A 17,345-nucleotide genomic window follows, 5' to 3' on the forward strand; every position below is an offset into this window, starting at 1 on the left:
ATCAAAGTCTCAACACTTTCCAGTGAGTTGCAGGCTTCCCTGACCAGCTTTCTAATGTGAATTCACTGGTTATGCTATTAGGAACATCATTATCCTCATCTTCCACCTACCCCCCACCCCCCCCCCCCCCCCATCTGCATCTCCCTCTTTCCTGTGTCTCCCTACTGGTTTTGTCCATCTCTCCTGCTCATGCTCTACCATTTAGTCTGATCAGTGTTGGTCTCCCTTCATTAGTGGTTGTCAAACCATGTACAAGAGGTGACATTTCATCACTTAGTCATTGGTACCTACAAGCATCAGGCAGGAAGTGAGTGTAATGCCTGGGCCTTGCTGTCTCTGCTGACAGACAACCTATCACTCGAGTTTGTTTCAGGTTTCTTTTCGTATGTTTCTGCTAATTCGGCCGTCAGTACTGGGTGGGACTTTAAATTCTCACCAGATAAAATCACTAAAAATAGAAGCAAATGTAGGTCACTTGAACTCTGCATTTACTCCACCATTCAGTAGGATCATCGCTGATCTCACCTCAACAAAATTTGCTGCCTGACTGGCCTTGAAAACACAAGGAGTGGGATTTCTGTTGTCATGGGACAATTAGTTACCATTGTTCTGTGTTTTAATCCACTGCCACATGCAAATGGGCTTTCCTCCCACGCCTTCTGGTGGGCCAGCACTGCTGGGGTTATTGGTTATAGATCTTGGGGCTTTGACTTGTTTTAGAACATAGAGCAGTACAGGCCCTTCGGCCCACGATGTTGTGCCAACCTATATAAACCCACTCCACGATCAATCTAACCTTTCTCTCCTACACAGCTCATAACCCTCCATTTTTCTTACATCCATGTGGCTATCTAAGAGTCTTTTAAATGTCCCTATTGTATCAGCCTCTACCATCATCCCTGGCAGTGTGTTCCAGGCACCTACCACTCTGTGTTTAAGTAAAAAAAAACCTACCTCTGACATCTCCCTTAAACTTTCCTCCACTTACTTTATGCGAATGTCCTCTGGTATTGGCCATTGCCGCCCTGGGAAAAAGGTGCTGACTGTCCACTCTTATCTGTGTCCCTTGATCTTATACACCTCTATCATCACCTCTCATCCTGCGTTGCTCCAAAGAGAAAAGCCCTAGCTCACTCAACCTTTCCTCATGAGACATGTCCTCTAACCCAGGCAGCATCCTGGTAAGTCTCCTATGCACCTTCTCTAAAGCTTCCACATCCTTCCTATAATGAGGTAACTAGAACTGAACGTAGTACTCTAAGTGTGGTCTAACCAGAATTTTATAGAGCTGCAACATTACCTCTTGAACTCAATCCAACCCACCCCCCGCCCGTCTAATGAAGGCCAGCACACCTTCCTAACCACCCTGCCAACTTGTGTGACAACTATGAGGGATCTATGGACTTAGACCCCAAGATCCCTCTGTTCCTCCTCGCTGCTAAGAATCCTGCCATTAACCTTGTACTCACCTTCAAGCTCAATCTTCCAAAGTGCATCACTTAACACTTTTCCGGATTGAACTCCATCTGCCACTTCTCTGCCCAACTCTGCATCCTGTCTATATCCCGCTGTTATCCACAACACCTCCAACCTTCATGTCATCTGCAATGCATCCTTTATGTTGGGTATCAGTGAAGGAGAAAAGCAGGTGAACACTGTGGAAAGTCTTCAAAGTGAGTGGCAGATTGGAGCACAGTGGAACCTACTGCCCCTTAGACTAGGGCACGTTTTGTGATGTTTTGGCAGGTGCAGGTAACTGGAGGGTTGGGGTAGCAAGGAGAAGGTTAGATAAGGTTGGACATAAAATCGTCGACAGAAATATATGGATTATATGTGTGGGCAAAAAGATGTCAGGTGGAATATAAGATGTGGGAAATGCAGAATATTGTTTAAAAGGTACAAGACTAAATATTGGTGTTCAGAAAGACCCGAGGGTCCTGTAGAACGCTGGCATGTAGGTACCATTAATTAGGCAGGCATATGGAACGTCGGCCTTCATAGTAAGGGGAATGGAGTACAAAGTAAGTCTTGATGCAACTGGACAAGGCTTTGGTCTTCAGTTTTAAAAGCGTGTAGTGAAGGTTCCTTAGACTTGATTTCTGGGGTTAAGCATTGTTCTGTGAGAGATTGTGCTGATTCCATGTCTTACGTTGTCTGGAATTTAGAAGAATAAGATGTTCACATTGAAGCAAGATCGATTCTAAGGTCTTGACAGAGGAGATGTTGAGAGAATGTTTACCCTGGTGGGGGATTCAAGAACTTGAGGGATTTGCATCATAGTAAAGAGCTGCCCTTTTCTGACTGTGTTGACGAGGATTTCTTCTGCGTGTTGTAAATCTTTTTAACTCTACACCAGAAAGCGGTGGCTGCTGAGACATTAAATATGTTCAAGGCTGATTGTTTAGCTCGAGGAAAACTGAACATTATATGGCTGGAATAGAATGCTGAAACCAGAGGCAGATCAGCTAGGATGTTACTGATTGGAGGACAGCCCTAGGGACTCAAATGGACAGCCCTTGTAATAACAGGCATCCTTTATGTTGGTTATCGGTGCAGGAGAAAAGCAGGTGAACACTGTGGAAAGGCTTCGAAGTGAGTGGCAGATTGGAGCACAGTGGAACCCACTCCCCCTTAGACTAGGGCATTTAGGCAGAGAGATATCCCCACAGAGGTTTGGGAGGGTGGTGTGAGTCACAAAGCTGCAACGTCTCAAGAAAACTGGTCTGAAAAAGAAATATTGATAAAGGCCCTACTTGTGGGAATGAGCTTCAAAAATTGTGGACGTTATGGGCCAGATGAACAGAATTGTAAAAAAAAATTATTGTTTTTATTAATTTTGGTAATTTTCAGAAGTCAATAAATGTGTTTGGTTTGGGGATGAGTAGCTTAAACTAATGAAGATTTTCTACACTTCAAAAAGTATAGAGAGTTTGAGCTCACCTTGGTGTGTTGCAGCACATAGTTCCAGTCCAGCACTGTGATTGGGTTTGAGCTGAGTCTGGTGTCTGGCATTGTGTGAGCAACAAGCCCTGGGAACTGGCAGGGCAGAGGCCAGAGGTATCGAAAGCGGGAGTGAGTCAAATGATGCTGCCCCACATAAAGGCTTGATGTTACAGAATCCAACATTTCCACAAAATTGCAGCTCGGTATTGATTAAGGAAGTTGGTCTTGGGTAAAGGAACATTACAGTTGTGCACTACCCATGTTCGACTGCCACCTCTGTAAAATTGCAAGAACATACTCATCTTAAAACCAGTAAAACACTCCAGGAAATGTTATATCAATGACTGGTTTATTACCTGCATAATGTTGCTTTTCCATTTCTACAAAGACTTTCAGCACAGACTGTATGATCTGTGATATGCACTCAGTGTCAGGTGGTGAGAGTGCAGCCCCATAGTTAAATGCAGTGCGTTGTCTCTGCAGCCAGTGTTCCCAGCTCAGAACCTTCACAGTGACAATGCTGGCAATAAGTGTGAAAACATGGGCAGCTTGATTTGTGTGTGAAGGGAGAGTGGAAAACACTTGCTGGGATGTTAAAGCCATTGCACAGGGAGTTAAAATATAAAAAGAAAATCCTGAACACTGCGACAGCAACTGTTCTCTTTGCTACGTTAAAGTACATGGCCCCAGAATTTCTGGCATTTCTATGTTGATTTTATGAGGAGTAACGTCAGCATCTTTCCAGTGCAAGGCGAATGAACATGAGGGCCAGATGCCACAACAGATGCAAAATGAAGAGCCACTCACTTAAAACGGGTTGTAGAAATTTCTTCTCTCAGAGGGGACCGAATTTCTGGAATTCTCTGCCCCCCAGTAGAGGCCATATTTAAGGTGGAGATAGATAAACATTTGAAACACTGTTATTCTGGCTGGAGGTCCGCGACCGGTAGTGTTCCGCACAGATCAGTGGTGGGGCCTCTATTGTTTGTGATATATATCAATGATTTGGATGAAAATATAGGTGGGTGAATTAGCAAGTGGTGGATGGAATTTTATCCAAGCAAGTGTGAAGTGTTGCACTTTGGGAGGTCAAATGAAAGGAGAAAGTATACAGTTAATGGTGAGCCCCTTTATAGCATTGAGGTACAGAGGGATCTTGGGGTCCAGGTCCATAGTTCACTGAAAGTCACTCCACATGGTGGTAAAGAAGGTATATGGAATGTTTGCCTTCATTGGTAGGGGTGTCGAGTATAAGAGTAAGGAAGTCATGCTGCAGCTATATAAAACTTTAGTCAGACTACATGGAGCATTGTGGTCTGACTGTGTTCTGGTCGCCCCATTATAGGAAGGATGTGGAGACTGTGGAAAAGGTACAGAAGAGGTTTACCAGGATGGTGCCTGGATTCGAGGGTATGAGCTATAAGGAAAGGTTGGACAAACTTGGGTTGTTCTTCCTAGAACATCAGAAGCTGAGGGGAGACCTGATGGAGGTGTGTAAGATTATGAGAGGCATAGATAGAGTAGACAGTCAGAATCTGTTCCCCAGGGTTGAAATGTCAAACACCAGAGGGCATGTTTTTTAAGGATAGAGGAGGGAAGTTTAAAGGCGACATGAGGGGCAAGTTTTTACGCAGAGAGCGGTAGGTGCCTGGAATGGGTCACCAGGGGTAGTAGTAGAAACTGGCAGTTTGGTGGAGTTTGAGGCTTTTAGATAGACACATGAATATGAAGGGAATGGGGGGGTTATGGATGATACACAGGAGGGAGACATTTAGAATAAATTGGCATCAAGATCAGCACAACATTGTGGGCCAAATGGCCTGTCCAGTGTTGTACTGTTCTATGTTCTATTGTGGATTATGGGGAACTGGCACAGAAGAGGAGTTGAGGCCGGCATAGATCAGTCATGATCATATTGAAAGGTGAGGCAGGCTCGAGGAGTGTGGTGGCCAACTCCTACTTGTGACCTAAGCCAGAAGGTCCTGGCCTTTGTTTACCACTGCTGGCTAGTGCAATGAACAACTTGAGGTGTACTGGCCTCACCAAGGATGTCTGTTGGACGTAGCTGGCTGGATCACAAAGAAGACCTTAATTAGAACAGTCTAAGGGTCTGGGAGGGTATCTTGGGAAACCCATTCTCCCTGCTCAGTTGGCAAGGCAATGAGGTACCATGTCATTGCAATCCCACAGAAGTGAGCATCAGTATTACAGTGCAGTAATCACACAGTCCCTGTGTGCTTGGATTGTTGCCCATGGAATCATGGAGATTTACAGGTGCGAGTGACCAGAGAGGGAATGATAGAGAGAACAGACTGTGCTTTGCTTGTCAGTTTTGTCTTTGACATTAGATGTTTCCCCTCCTATTCCCGACTGCAAAGCCCAGATGTTCGCACCCACAGTTCTCGGCTACACATTTGGTATTTAGTGTGCTTCATAATAAAAGTATTAACTCATCGACTGACGTAAAGTTATGGCTGCTTTTGAAAACATGTCTTTTTGAGTCACCGAAGCAGTAACTGCCTTCACAGTTTGATGTGAACACCTCCATCAGGCTTCTGGATTAAAGCAGTTCCATGCTAAACAACAGGTGCAGGATTAATAACCAGACAGTGCAACTGCCAGTAAAATCCTTGAACAGTTTATATGTGAGTGCCTCCAAGCGCTGTCAGTACCTGTGATCCATACACCAATTAATTGCCTAAAATGTTACCATCAGCCAGTTCTGTTAATTTCTGTTCTTTTTGGATAATTACTACTTGTAGGGTTAGGACTGAGCTGGTGCTAAGTTTCTCTATTTGTATTCCATGTTCTGTTCCCTTCCTTTGTCACTCTCCCCACACTGATGCATACTTGCCATTGTCCAGGGTGTGTTTGTGAACAGTCCATATAAATATCAGCTACCACAGATACTCATGTCAACGCTTCTGTGCCTTGTGTATGTGGTGTGCTGGACGGTGCTTCTGTTGTGCTCAAAGTTATTGTCTACCCGACACAGGATATGTTTGAAAATAATTTTACGGAAGGTATTGCGGAATTCCTGAATCTTGTAAGCATAGATGATGGGATTCCCAACAGAGTTGGCGTGAGACAGGATGATGGCAGCATCCATGAGGCTGGGGCCCATGATCTTGAAGTACTGTGGGTGGAAATAATAAATGCAGTTAATGATGTGAAGTGGGAGCCAACAGAAAGCAAAGAAGCCAACAATGATGGAGAGGGATTTCGCAACTCTGACTTGGTTCTGTAGAAATGTCCTGGACGTGTTGGAATTCACAGAGTTCAGCTCTATCTTCTGCATTTGCTTTCTGGCCACGGTGAAGATTTTTATATAAATTCCCAGCATGATAAGCAGAGGAGTTAAAACACAGCCCAGGAAGTTGAAGTAAATCATATACTTCATGTCAACCACCTTCAGAAAGAGACATTCCCCTGTGTTGTTCCGGGGACAGGAATCGTTGCCTGTGTGGGAGTACCAGGGGGCTGTGGTGTTGTTCTGGCATTCCACCTTCACCTGACGTCTTTGGTTCCAACCAAAAAACGGAGTTAGCCCAATCAACAAGGACAGGATCCAGAAGATTGCTATAATCAGTCTGGCACGCCTCCCAGTTATCAGCCCACTGTATCTGTGAAAGGGGAACAATACAAAGTCAGGAAACCAGTTGAAATATCCATTGTATCCTGGCAATTCCTGCTGTTTGTCATTGGGAATTGCAACATGTTTTTCCAAGGTTGTTTTCACATTTCCTGTGACTGCAGCTAAGTGGAGGAGAGAATGAGACCCCAATCCCCATGAGGAGTCCAAACTAGAAATAGATGTTTCATTGTTGTAAAATCACAAATCCCTTAAAATAATCTGAGTAGAACTGACTAATTCTCAATTCACATTTGAAAAATATTTTTGCCATTCAAAAGGGTTTTTAAAAAATTCAGAAGCAACATTGTGAAGACTAGAGAGGAGAGAGAGAAGGGACTGCAGATGTGGATCCTGGTGCCACAAACATTCTGCTGCAGGGAATCACCCTCCATCAGATAGTGATGACTATACACTATCAATGTCATCACACATTCTGAACCAAGAATCCATGTTCCTTCAGCTGTCAATTCCAAAACCTGACTGTGTTCACTAGTCTGAAGAATGAATGACCTGTGAAATTCATGCCAGCATTTAGAAACTAATGATATTCCAGTGGAACAATGAACACCAAAAAAAAATGTTCCCCTGTTCCTCATCTTTCACCTCTCTAGCCTATGCATCCAGCACATTATTCTTTGCAACTTCCACCAGCTACAACGTGATTCCCCCCACCAGCCACATCTTCTGCTCCTCACCCTTTTTTTGCTTTCCTCAAGTATCACTCTCTCCGTGACTCCCAGGTCTACTCATCCCTCTCCACCCATCCCTCCCCCTCCCCAGGCACTTTCCCCTGTAATCTGCCCCAACACATTCCCCCCTCACCACCATCCATGGCCCCAAAACAGCCCTTCCAAGTGAGGCAGACATTCACGTGCATATTCTCCGGCCTTATTTATTGCATCCGGTGCTCTCAATGTGGCCTCCTCTACATCAGACAGACCAGACGCAGGGTGGGCGATCACTTTGCCGAGCACCTGCACTCCGTCCACCATGCCATCTGAAGTTCCCAGTTGCTAGCCATTTTAATTCCCCTCCCCACTCCCACACCGATCTGTCTGTCCTCTGCCTCTTCTACTGCTGGGGCAAGGCTAAATGCAAACTAGATGAACGCAACTCATGTTCCACCTGGGCAGTCTACAACCCAACGGCATGAACACTGAATTCTCCAACTTCAGGTAGTCTGCTCCCCCTCTGTCCCTTCGCCTGACGACCCAGTTTCTCCTACACTCACCCTAGCCCCCATCACCCTGTTTCTTTCTTCCACCCACACACTCCTCCCACTGGTTCCCCTCCCCCCACTGTTCCCATCTGCCCTCCCCACCTCCCTTACTTGGTTCCATGCTCTTGTCAGATTCCATTTGCAGCCCTTTGACACATCCCAGCCTCTGTCACCATCTGCACTCTCCCCTCCTCCCCTGGATCCACCTATCACCTGCCAGATCTTGCTCCACCCCTTCCCTCCACCTCATTATACCGTCTATATCCCCTCTATCTTTCAGTGCAAATGAAGGATCTCAACCTGAAACGTTGACTGCCCATTTCCCTCCATAGATGCTGCCTGACCCATTGAGTTCCTCCAGCATCTTGTGTGTTGCACCAAAGAAAAAACAAATAACAGTACAGGGTTCAAAGCTGTAGGAGCACTAGGCCACTCAGCCCCTCAAACCTGCCCAGCCATTCAGTATCAAGGCTGATCTTCCCAAGGCTTCATTTCCTCTTCTGTGCCAGTGCCCTCAATTACTAAATTGTTCAAAAATGTATCCACTTCCTCTTTAAATTCCAGCTGTAATCCAGACTCCACCACCCTCGGGTAGAGAATTCCAGAGATTAACCACCCTCTGTAAGAAGAACTTGCTACACACTATAAAGTCTGTCTACACTATTCCATCACACACTCCAAGGACAGGGAGAGCAGAAGTTAGGTAAAAGTAAATCTCCTCTCACTGTCACATTGAAGACTGTCAGGGTAGGGACAGCAAGGGTTAGACACAGAGTAAAGCTCCCTCTGCAAGGAAAGAGTGCAGTGGAGATTTACAAGGATGTTGCCAAAACTCGAGGGACTGAGTTATGGGGAGAGATTGAGCAGGTTGGGACTGTTTTTACTGGAGCATAGGAGAGTGAGGGGTGATCTTATATAGGTGTATAAAAATAATGAGGGGCATAGACAGTGTGAATGCGCACAGTCTTTTTCCCAGGACTGGGGAATCAAGAACTAGAGGGCACTGGTTTAAGGTCAGAGGGAAGAGATTTAATAGGAACCTGAGTGGCAACTTTTTCACCCAGAGGGTGGTGGGGATATGGAATCAGGTCCCAGAAGAAGTAATTGAGGCAGGTACATTAACAACATTTAAAAGTCACTCGAACAGGTACATGGATAGGAAAGGTTTAGAGGGATATGGGCTGGCAAATGGGACTAGCTTGGATGGGAATCTTGGTCAGCATAGACCAGTTGGGCCAGAGGGCCCGTTTCTGTACTGTATGACTATAACTCTCCATGACTCTACACCTTCCCATCAAACACTCCCAAGGCTGGGAGCCCCTGACTCCAATGAGTGAGCTGCTGCAGTCAGTGTGGTGGAGACTCCGGGGCTGTGGATAGAGAGGCTACAGATTTTCCATCTTTCTTGGGGGAGGGTGAATTATGATGCTATTAGGCACAAACTTGGGAGAGTAATTTGGGAACAGATGTTATTGGGGAAGTGTACAGTGGAAGTATGGAGGTTGTTTAGGAGTCTGGAGTCTGCATGGGCTTCTGGATAAGTTTGTCCCATTGAGGCAGGGTAAGGATGGTAGAGTGAAGGAACCGTGGTTGACGTGAGATGTAGAGTATCTTGTCAAGAGGAAGAAAGAAGCTTACCGAAGGGTTAGAAAGCATGGATCAGACAGGGCTCTGGAGATTTACAAGGTAGCCAGGAGGGAGCCTAAGAATAGACTTAGGAGAGCTAGAAGGGGGCATGAGAAGGCCTTGGCGAGTAGGATTAAGGAAAACCACAAGGTGTTCTGCACGTATATGAAGAATAGGAGGATGGCTAGAGTGAGGGTAGGACTGATCAAGGATAAAGGAGGAAATGTGCCTGAAGTCGGAAGAGGTAGGGGAGGTCTTTAATGAATACCTTGCTTCGGTATTCACCAGTGAGACCTTGACGTTTGTGAGAATGGCATATAACAGGTTGATAAACTAGGGCACGTTGACATGAGGAAAGAGGATGTGCTGGAACTTTTGAAAAACATTAGGATAGATAAGTCAGGGCTGGACGGGATATATCCAAGGTTGTTACGGGAAGCGAGGGAAGAGATTGTTGCGCCTTTGGCAATGATCTTTGCGTCCTCACTGGCCACAGGAGTAGTGCCAGATATTTGTAGCATGGCAAATGTTGTTCCTTTGTTTAAGAAAGGTAGTAGGGATAACCCTGGGAATTACAGACCAGTGAATCTTACTTCAAATTACTGGAGGAGATTCTTAGAGGATTTATGGGCATTTGGAGAAGCATAGGCTGATTAGGAACAGTCAGCATAGCTTTGTGAAGGGCAGATCATGCCTCATGAGCCTGACTGAATTCTTTGAGGATATGACAAAGCACATTGATGAAGGTAGAGCAGTGGACATGGTGTACATGAATTTTAGTAAGACATTTTATAAGGTTCCTCAGAAAGTCAGGAGGCATGTGATCCAGGGAAACTTGGCTGTGTGGATTCAGAATTGGCTTGCCCATAGAAGACAGAGGGTGGTGGTTACTGGAGTGTATTCTGCCTGGAGGTCAGTGACCAGTGGTGTTCTGCAGGGATCTGTTCTGGGACCCCTGCTCTTGGTGATTTTTATGAATGACTTGGATGAGGATGTGGAAGGGTGAGTTAGTAAGTTTGTACAAAGGTTGGTGGTGTTATGGATAGTGTAGAAGGTTGCTGTAGGTTACAACAGGACATTGATAGGATGCAGAGCTGGGCTGAGAAGTGACAGATGGAGTTCAACATGGAAAAGTGTGAAGTCATACACTTCGGAAGATCGAATTTGAAGGCAGAATACAAGGTTAATGGCAGGACTGTTAGCAGTGTGGAATGGAGGGATCTTGGGGTCCATGTCCATTGATCCCTCAAGGCTGCCGTGCAGGTCGATAGGGTTGTTAAGAAGGTGTATGGAGTGTTGGCCTTCATTAGTTGGGGTATTGAGTTCAAGAGCCGCGAGGTAATTTTGCAGCTCTGTAGAACTCTGGTTAGACCACACTTGGAGTATTGTATTCAGTTCTGGTCGCCTCATTATGGGAAGGATGTGGAAGGAGGATGAGAGGTGACTTGATAGAGGTGTACAAGATGATAAGAGGCAGAGATAGAGTGAACACTCAGAGACTTTTTCCCCAGGGCGACAATGGCTAACACGAGGGGACCTAATTTTAAGGTGATTGGAGGAAAGTATAAGGGGGATGTCAGAGGTAAGTTTTTTTGCACAGAGAGTGGTGGGTGCATGGAACACACTGCCGGCAGAGGTTGTGGGGGCAGATACATTAGGGACATCTAAGAGAACTCATAGATAGCCACATGAATGATAGGAAAATGGAGGGCTATGTGGGAGGGAAGGGTTAGATAGATAATAGAGCAGGATAAAATGTCAGCACAACATCGTGGGCCATAGGGCCAGTACTGTGCTGTAATGTTCTATGTTCTATATGTTCATTCTGGTAAGAGAGAGGAGAGGAAGGTTTTCCTTAAATCCTATAATACTGCTATGTGGCAGAAGACAGCTGAGGGAGGTTGGGGTGGGATTGAGCCTAAAAGGAGGCAAAGACTCTGATTGCCCATCCTTACCATCAGTGAACTCCCTCCTCACCCCGGTTGCCTAACCCAGGTTAGGTGGAGTAGTCTGGGTGAAAAACATTTGCTTAAATCTTTGGACTGAAGTGAGCCAAAGCAGCCTCCACTGACCTGGGTGAGGAGATCTCCCCCAGTAGCACAGGACAACAAGAATGGAGACACCATTCTGGGCCTCTTCTCCCTTCCCCACCCAGTTCATCTCTCCTCTCCCCCATTGCCATGGTGTGGTTGTGCTTTACTTGTTTCTGCTGGGGTGGGCATGGCTTTAGGCCACTCCTCCCTCTCCAGTGGAGGGGTTGTCCCCAGGTTACACAGTTACGGCAGCTTGGCCACTCCTGTAGCTCTGTCACCCTTCACACAATGTTCACCCCAACAATGAGGTCTGCGTAAGGCAGTGACTGAGGTTGTTGTCCTTCAGCCATTGTCATGGCCTCAGAAATGTATGAGATGGCTGTCTTCTTCCTTAGAACGGAGTGGGCTGTGTCTCTGGCCCCATTCAAGGGTCTCACTGTGGGTGGGACCTACCTGCCGATGGAACCCCCACCATGTGGTCGAGTGGAAGTCAGGATCACCCCATTCCCACTCGGTCCTTGGGAGAGCAGCCTCCACCATGTCTTCTTCCTCTGCCAAATGTTCCCACCGCTGGCACAGGACGAGGACGCTGAGGGTCGGTTCAGTGTCCAGTTCCAGAGGACAGCCTGCCATGTCTTCTAGACCTTGGACAGTGCTTAGTGGCACACCTGCTAGATGGGGCACGTTCAGAAGAACTGCCCCTACCTCAGCATCACTAATTCCACATCAGTACCCCAGGATGGTACTGCTCCCACTCTCCTCTGCCTGTGCCTGAGGTATTGGGCAGGGGAGTGCTCCAGGGCCTGGCAAGGAGGGAGGGAACCTTCTGGGCAGAAGGAAGCCTCGAAGAAAGACAAGACACCTCCAGCACATCCTTGGGACAACCAGCCCAAGCCTGTGATTAGCCCTGGGCCTAACCCTGGCTAGCCCTCCTATCCCAGGGTTGAACAAGGGCCTGGGAAAGCTGGGCAGGAAGACAGAGCAATGAAGGCGGAGACACCCCATAGCCCTGGAGGAAGAAGGGGAGGAGGCGCCCTTCCTCTGAGGAAGAGGATGGCCGTGAGATGCAGGGTCCACTGACGGGGTGAGTCAGCTACAGGGATGGGTCCTCGTCCTTCTCCCACTGTTGTGGCCCTAAAGAGGGCACTCTAGGCCGGGGAAACTCCTGTGACCCCAGCCCCTCCCCTGGAGCAGAGCAAGGGTGTCTCCTCTGATTGGGGAGGCTGGAGACCTCTCAGAGCTGCTTCTGGGTTGGACTTCCCAGCCAAGGGAGGGCAGGGCCCATAAAGGCTCCGGCTGGGCTTCAGAGGCAGGGACATTGGGGCCACCCTTTGTCCTGAGGGAGGAGGTTGCTACAGATGGATCCTGATTCCCCAGAGGAACCTAGGGAGGATTCCTCAGCTGCTGATGCTGGGAGTGGGATCATGATGCACACACACTGTGGGGTGGGTGTGTCAGCTGCTAGAGGTACCTTCCCCGAAGATGGGGACGGTGTGGGGCACATGGAACAGTTTGGAGTCCATTGCCAGTGAGGTGGTGGACAATCTCATGCCAAGTCTCTCCTCATCCCCATGGGGAAGACGACGCATTGCCAGACAGGATCCACCAGGCATCGACCACTGGTCAGAACTGGCGCTACTCCTGCGGTCTGTCCGTCCCGTCCTCAATAAGATGGGGAGTGGCTCCTATCGAGTGGTGCCAATTCAAGGGGTCCCTCACTGGGCAGCTGAAGGAGGGGAAGGACGAGTGGCTTCATTCCCCCCACAGGGGTCGGTGATGAGATTTAAAGTGTCCCAGACATGAAGACCACCACAGCCCCAATGTCAGTGGCAGCAGGGGGTCTCTCCATAGGGTTCACATCTCTCAGGGACGGAAGATATGTGGTGACTTCCCACAGGAAACCCCCACTGTTTGGGAGATGATGTCCCAGGCCTGGCATGATGCAAGCATGCTTCTTTCAGGGAGTGTCTGCTTTCTCATGTTCCATCGACTGTGACGAGTGCATCATCCTCGGGGGATTTCAACTGTCCCCTCGGGGGTGGGGGGGATCACTCCGGTCCACAGCACAGCCATATGTCGGTGGAGAGGTTGAGGGAACTGAGTACCCCCTTCAAAGGTGGACGTCAGTGAACTCTTCAGCCCAACCACACCTCCATCTGGAGGAGGGGGCTCTCGGATTGAGTGTCCACACATTTCACAGATGTACATCTCCCATGTCTCTATATGTCTGGTGCCGTGATCGGACCACCACCTGGTATGGGTGGAGCTCATCCCACTGGGCCAAATGGAGAAGGAAGCAGAAGGGCTTCCCCTTGAGGCTGTGGTGGAAAGTGGGCAAGGCTCACATCAGTTCTTCTGTCAGGAGTATGTGTAAGGGTCGACCAAGCAGCAGGAATCCAAACTGAGCGCCTTAGGAGGTGCTCAACTTGGAGTCCCGTCTGGGTCAAATGGTCAAGGACTCAGTCCTGTGGCAGACGTACAAAGAGAAGAAGGGCATGCTAAGGGACCTGCATCTCAAGAATTCCTGAGGCACATACATGAGGTCACAGGTCCAGATTCTGCATGATTTGGGCCATGCCTCACCCTTCTCACTGGGTAATTAGTGGGAGGTCCCTCAGCAGCTCCTGTCACAGATCCAGATGGAATAGGCGGTGTGGTTTGCTTGTTTTACAGGGATCTGTTCTTGCTGGATCTGTCCAGTATGGATGTGTGCGGTGTTGTGGGAGGGCCTAATGAAGGTCAGCCTGGAGGACACAGGTTGTGTAGACACTCTGCAGATGTTGGGGGAGCTGACCCGTGCCCTGCACCAGCTCCACAGGGGCAAGTCCCCAGGACTGGATGGGCTGACTGTGGAGATCCTCAGGGCTTCCTGGGATGTCCTGGACAAAAGCCTGGCAACTGGGGAGATGCCCCTCTCATGAAGCAGAGCAGTCAGCATCCTGCTGCCTAAGAGGGGCCATCTCCACCTCTTGTGAAGCTGGTGCCCTTCTCCCCCCTCAGCACAGATCACAAGTGTGCCCAGACATCCCAGGAAAGCGAGTTGTCCTCCACAGAATGCCTGATGAAAGTTCCCTGTTTTGGGAGGAGTGTGTCAAGAATACCCCAAGTCCAGCCAGCTGTTTTCCAGCAGTAGTAATGAGAAGAGGGCATGTCCCACAAGGTGAGGGTCCTTAATGATGCTTGCCACCTTCTTGAGGCACCATCTCTTGAAGATGCCCTCAGTAGTGGGGAGGGTTATGGCCGTGATGCAGCTGGCTGAGTCTACAATCCTCTGCTGCCTCTTTTGATCTTGCGCATTAGAGCCTCCATACCAGGTGGTGATGCAACCAGTCAGAATGCTCTCCACCGTGCATCTGTAGAAATTTGCAAGTGTCTTTGGTGACAGACCAAATCTCATTTAATAAAGTAGAGCCGCTGGCGTGCCTTCTTCATGATTGCATCAATGTGTTGGGCCCAGGATAGATCCTCTGAGATGTTGACACCCAGGAACTTGAAGCTGCTCGCCCTTTCCACCGCTGACCCCTCAATGAGGACTGGTGTGTGTTCCCCTTCCTGAAGTCCACAATCAATTCTTTGGTCTTGCTGATATTGAGTGCGAGGTTGTTGATGCAACACCACTCAACCAGCCAATCTATCTCACTCTTATATGCCTCCTCATTGCCAGTTGAGATTCTGCCAACAACAGTGGTGTCATCGGCAAATTTATAGATGGTGTTTTAGCTGTGCCAAGCCACACAGTCATGTGTAGAGAGAGTAGAATAGTGGGCTAAGCACACATTGTTGAGGTGCGCCTGTGTTGATTGTCAGCGAGGAGGAGATGTTACTACCAATCCGCACTGACTGTGGTCTCCCGATAAGGAAGTCGAGGATCCAGTTACAGAGGGAGGTACAGAGGCCTGGGTTTTGAAGCTTGTACTGAGGGGATGATGGTGTTGAATACCGAGCTGTAATCGATAAACAACAGCCTGATGTATGTTTTGCTGTTGTCTAGGTGCTCCAAAGCTGAGTGAAGAGCCAGTGAGATAGCATCCACTGTAGACCTGTTGTGGTGGTAGGCAAATTGCAGCAGGTCCAGGTCCTTGCTCAGGCAGGAGTTAATTCTAGCCATGACCAACCTCTCGAAGCACTTCATCACAATCGACATGAGTGCTACTCTGCAATAGTCATTGAGGCAGCTCACCTTGCTCTTCTTGGACACTGGAATGATTGATGCCCTTTTGAAGCAGATGGGAACCTCCGACTGCAGCAGTGAGAAGTTGAAGATGTCGTTGAACACTCCAGCCAGTTGGTCGGCACAGAATTTCAGTACCCTGCCAGGTACACCATCGGGGCCTGACGCCTCGTGAGGGTTCACCCTCTTGAAAGATGTTCTGACATCAGCCTCCGAGTCAGAGATCACAGGGTTACCAGATGCTTTGGGGATTCACACAGGTCTAGTGTTATTACCTTTTCAAAGCATTCATAAAAGGCATTGAGCTCATCAGGGAGTGAAGCATCACTGCCATTTATACTGTTCGGTTTCGCCTTATAGGAAGTAAAGGCCTGCAAACCCAATCACAGGTGTTGTGCATCCAATTGTGTCTCTAACCTCACACAGAATTGCCTTTTCACTCTCATGATGGCCTTCTGTAGGTCATACCTGGACTTGTAGGGTTCTGGATCACCAGTCTTGAATGCCACAGATCTCGCCCTCAGCAGACTGTGAATCTCCTGGTTCATCCAGCGCTTCCGGTTTGGGAAGACTCGGTATGTTCCCAACAGAAGACACTCATCCAGGCAGGTCTTGATGAAGTCGGTGACGGCCGTGGCATATTCATTCAGATCCGAAGCTGAATCCCTGAATATGGTCCAGTCCACTGATTCAAAGCAGTCCTGTAAACGCTCCTCCAGCTCGCTTGACCATACCTTCGTGGTCCTCACCACTGGTGCTGCAGTCGTCAGTCTCTGCCTATATGCCAGTAGGAAATGTACAGCCAGGTAATCGGACGTGCCAAAGTGCAGGTGTGGGATGGCACAGTCAGCGTTCTTGATGGTGGTGCAACGGTGATCGAGTGCGTTGGCTGGTTCGACAGGTGACGTGCTGGTGGTAGGTGGTCAGACTTCTTCAAGCTGGCCTGGTTGAAGTCCCCCGCGATGATCGGGAAGGCATCAGAGTGCGCTGTCTCGTGACTGCTGATCACAGTGCTCAACTACTCCAGTGCCAGCTTGACATCTGCCATGGGTGGAATGAACGCTCCTACCAGGATGACGGCGGAGAACTCCCTCGATGGATAAAATGGACAACACTTGGCCGCCAGATGTTCCAGGTCAGGGGAGCAGGACTGAGACAGAACTGCCACATCTGTGCACCACGATGAGTTAATCACAAAGCAAAGGCCGCCACCTCGGCCTTTATCTGACGCTGCCGTCCAGTCCACGCAGTGGGTGGCGAAGCCCTTGGGCGCTGTGTCCGGAGTGCTGGGGGTGACCCATGTCTCTGTGAAGCAGAATACACGACAGTCCCAGTCTTGCTCTGAGGTCTTCAGTTTTATTTTCCACAGACTGTACATTAGCCAGGAGGATGGTGGCGAGAGGGGGCCTTAGGGCCCTGTGTTTCAGTTTTACCTGCAGCCACGTTTCCTGAGACAATGGAGACGTTCCCTGACCTTCCAGCTGCTGTACTCGCTCCCGGGGTGGTCTGGGGTCCCAAGGCTGCCGGTCCTGAAGATCGCTGGTTCTTTTAAAAGAAGCAATGAAACAGTCTCTGTGGCTGCAGATTTCAGCTGTAGTAGTTGTAAACGGGAGTATTTGATAATTCCCTTGGGAGCTGCAGACAAAAAGTCTCCTCTCTCTGACGTCATTTTGTGGGACGGACCAGACGGTGGAGGAACACCAAGGTTTGCAGCCAAAG

At 48.5% G+C, this 17,345-nt stretch overlaps 1 protein-coding gene across 2 annotated transcripts in view; it reads right to left on the reverse strand.

The window, feature by feature from the left end:
• Positions 1-3,088: 3,088 nt before the first annotated feature.
• adora2b (adenosine A2b receptor) overlaps positions 3,089-17,345 on the reverse strand; it is a 31,893-nt gene continuing 17,636 nt past the window's right edge. The window contains exons 2-3 of one of the 2 annotated variants that reach the window (XR_007957941.1): positions 3,300-6,566; positions 3,089-3,219 (exon numbers count right to left, since the gene is read on the reverse strand). Coding sequence is in view for 1 of the 2 variants with exons in the window: in XM_052035741.1 (XP_051891701.1) it covers positions 5,837-6,566 (730 nt within the window). In the remaining variant the exon portion in view is untranslated. Of the gene's footprint in view, positions 3,220-3,293; positions 6,567-17,345 lie in introns of those variants that run through there. The other variant, XM_052035741.1, reaches the window with a different exon arrangement.

The sequence above is a fragment of the Pristis pectinata genome, chromosome 21, assembly GCF_009764475.1.
Source record: "Pristis pectinata isolate sPriPec2 chromosome 21, sPriPec2.1.pri, whole genome shotgun sequence".
NCBI lineage: Eukaryota > Metazoa > Chordata > Chondrichthyes > Rhinopristiformes > Pristidae > Pristis > Pristis pectinata.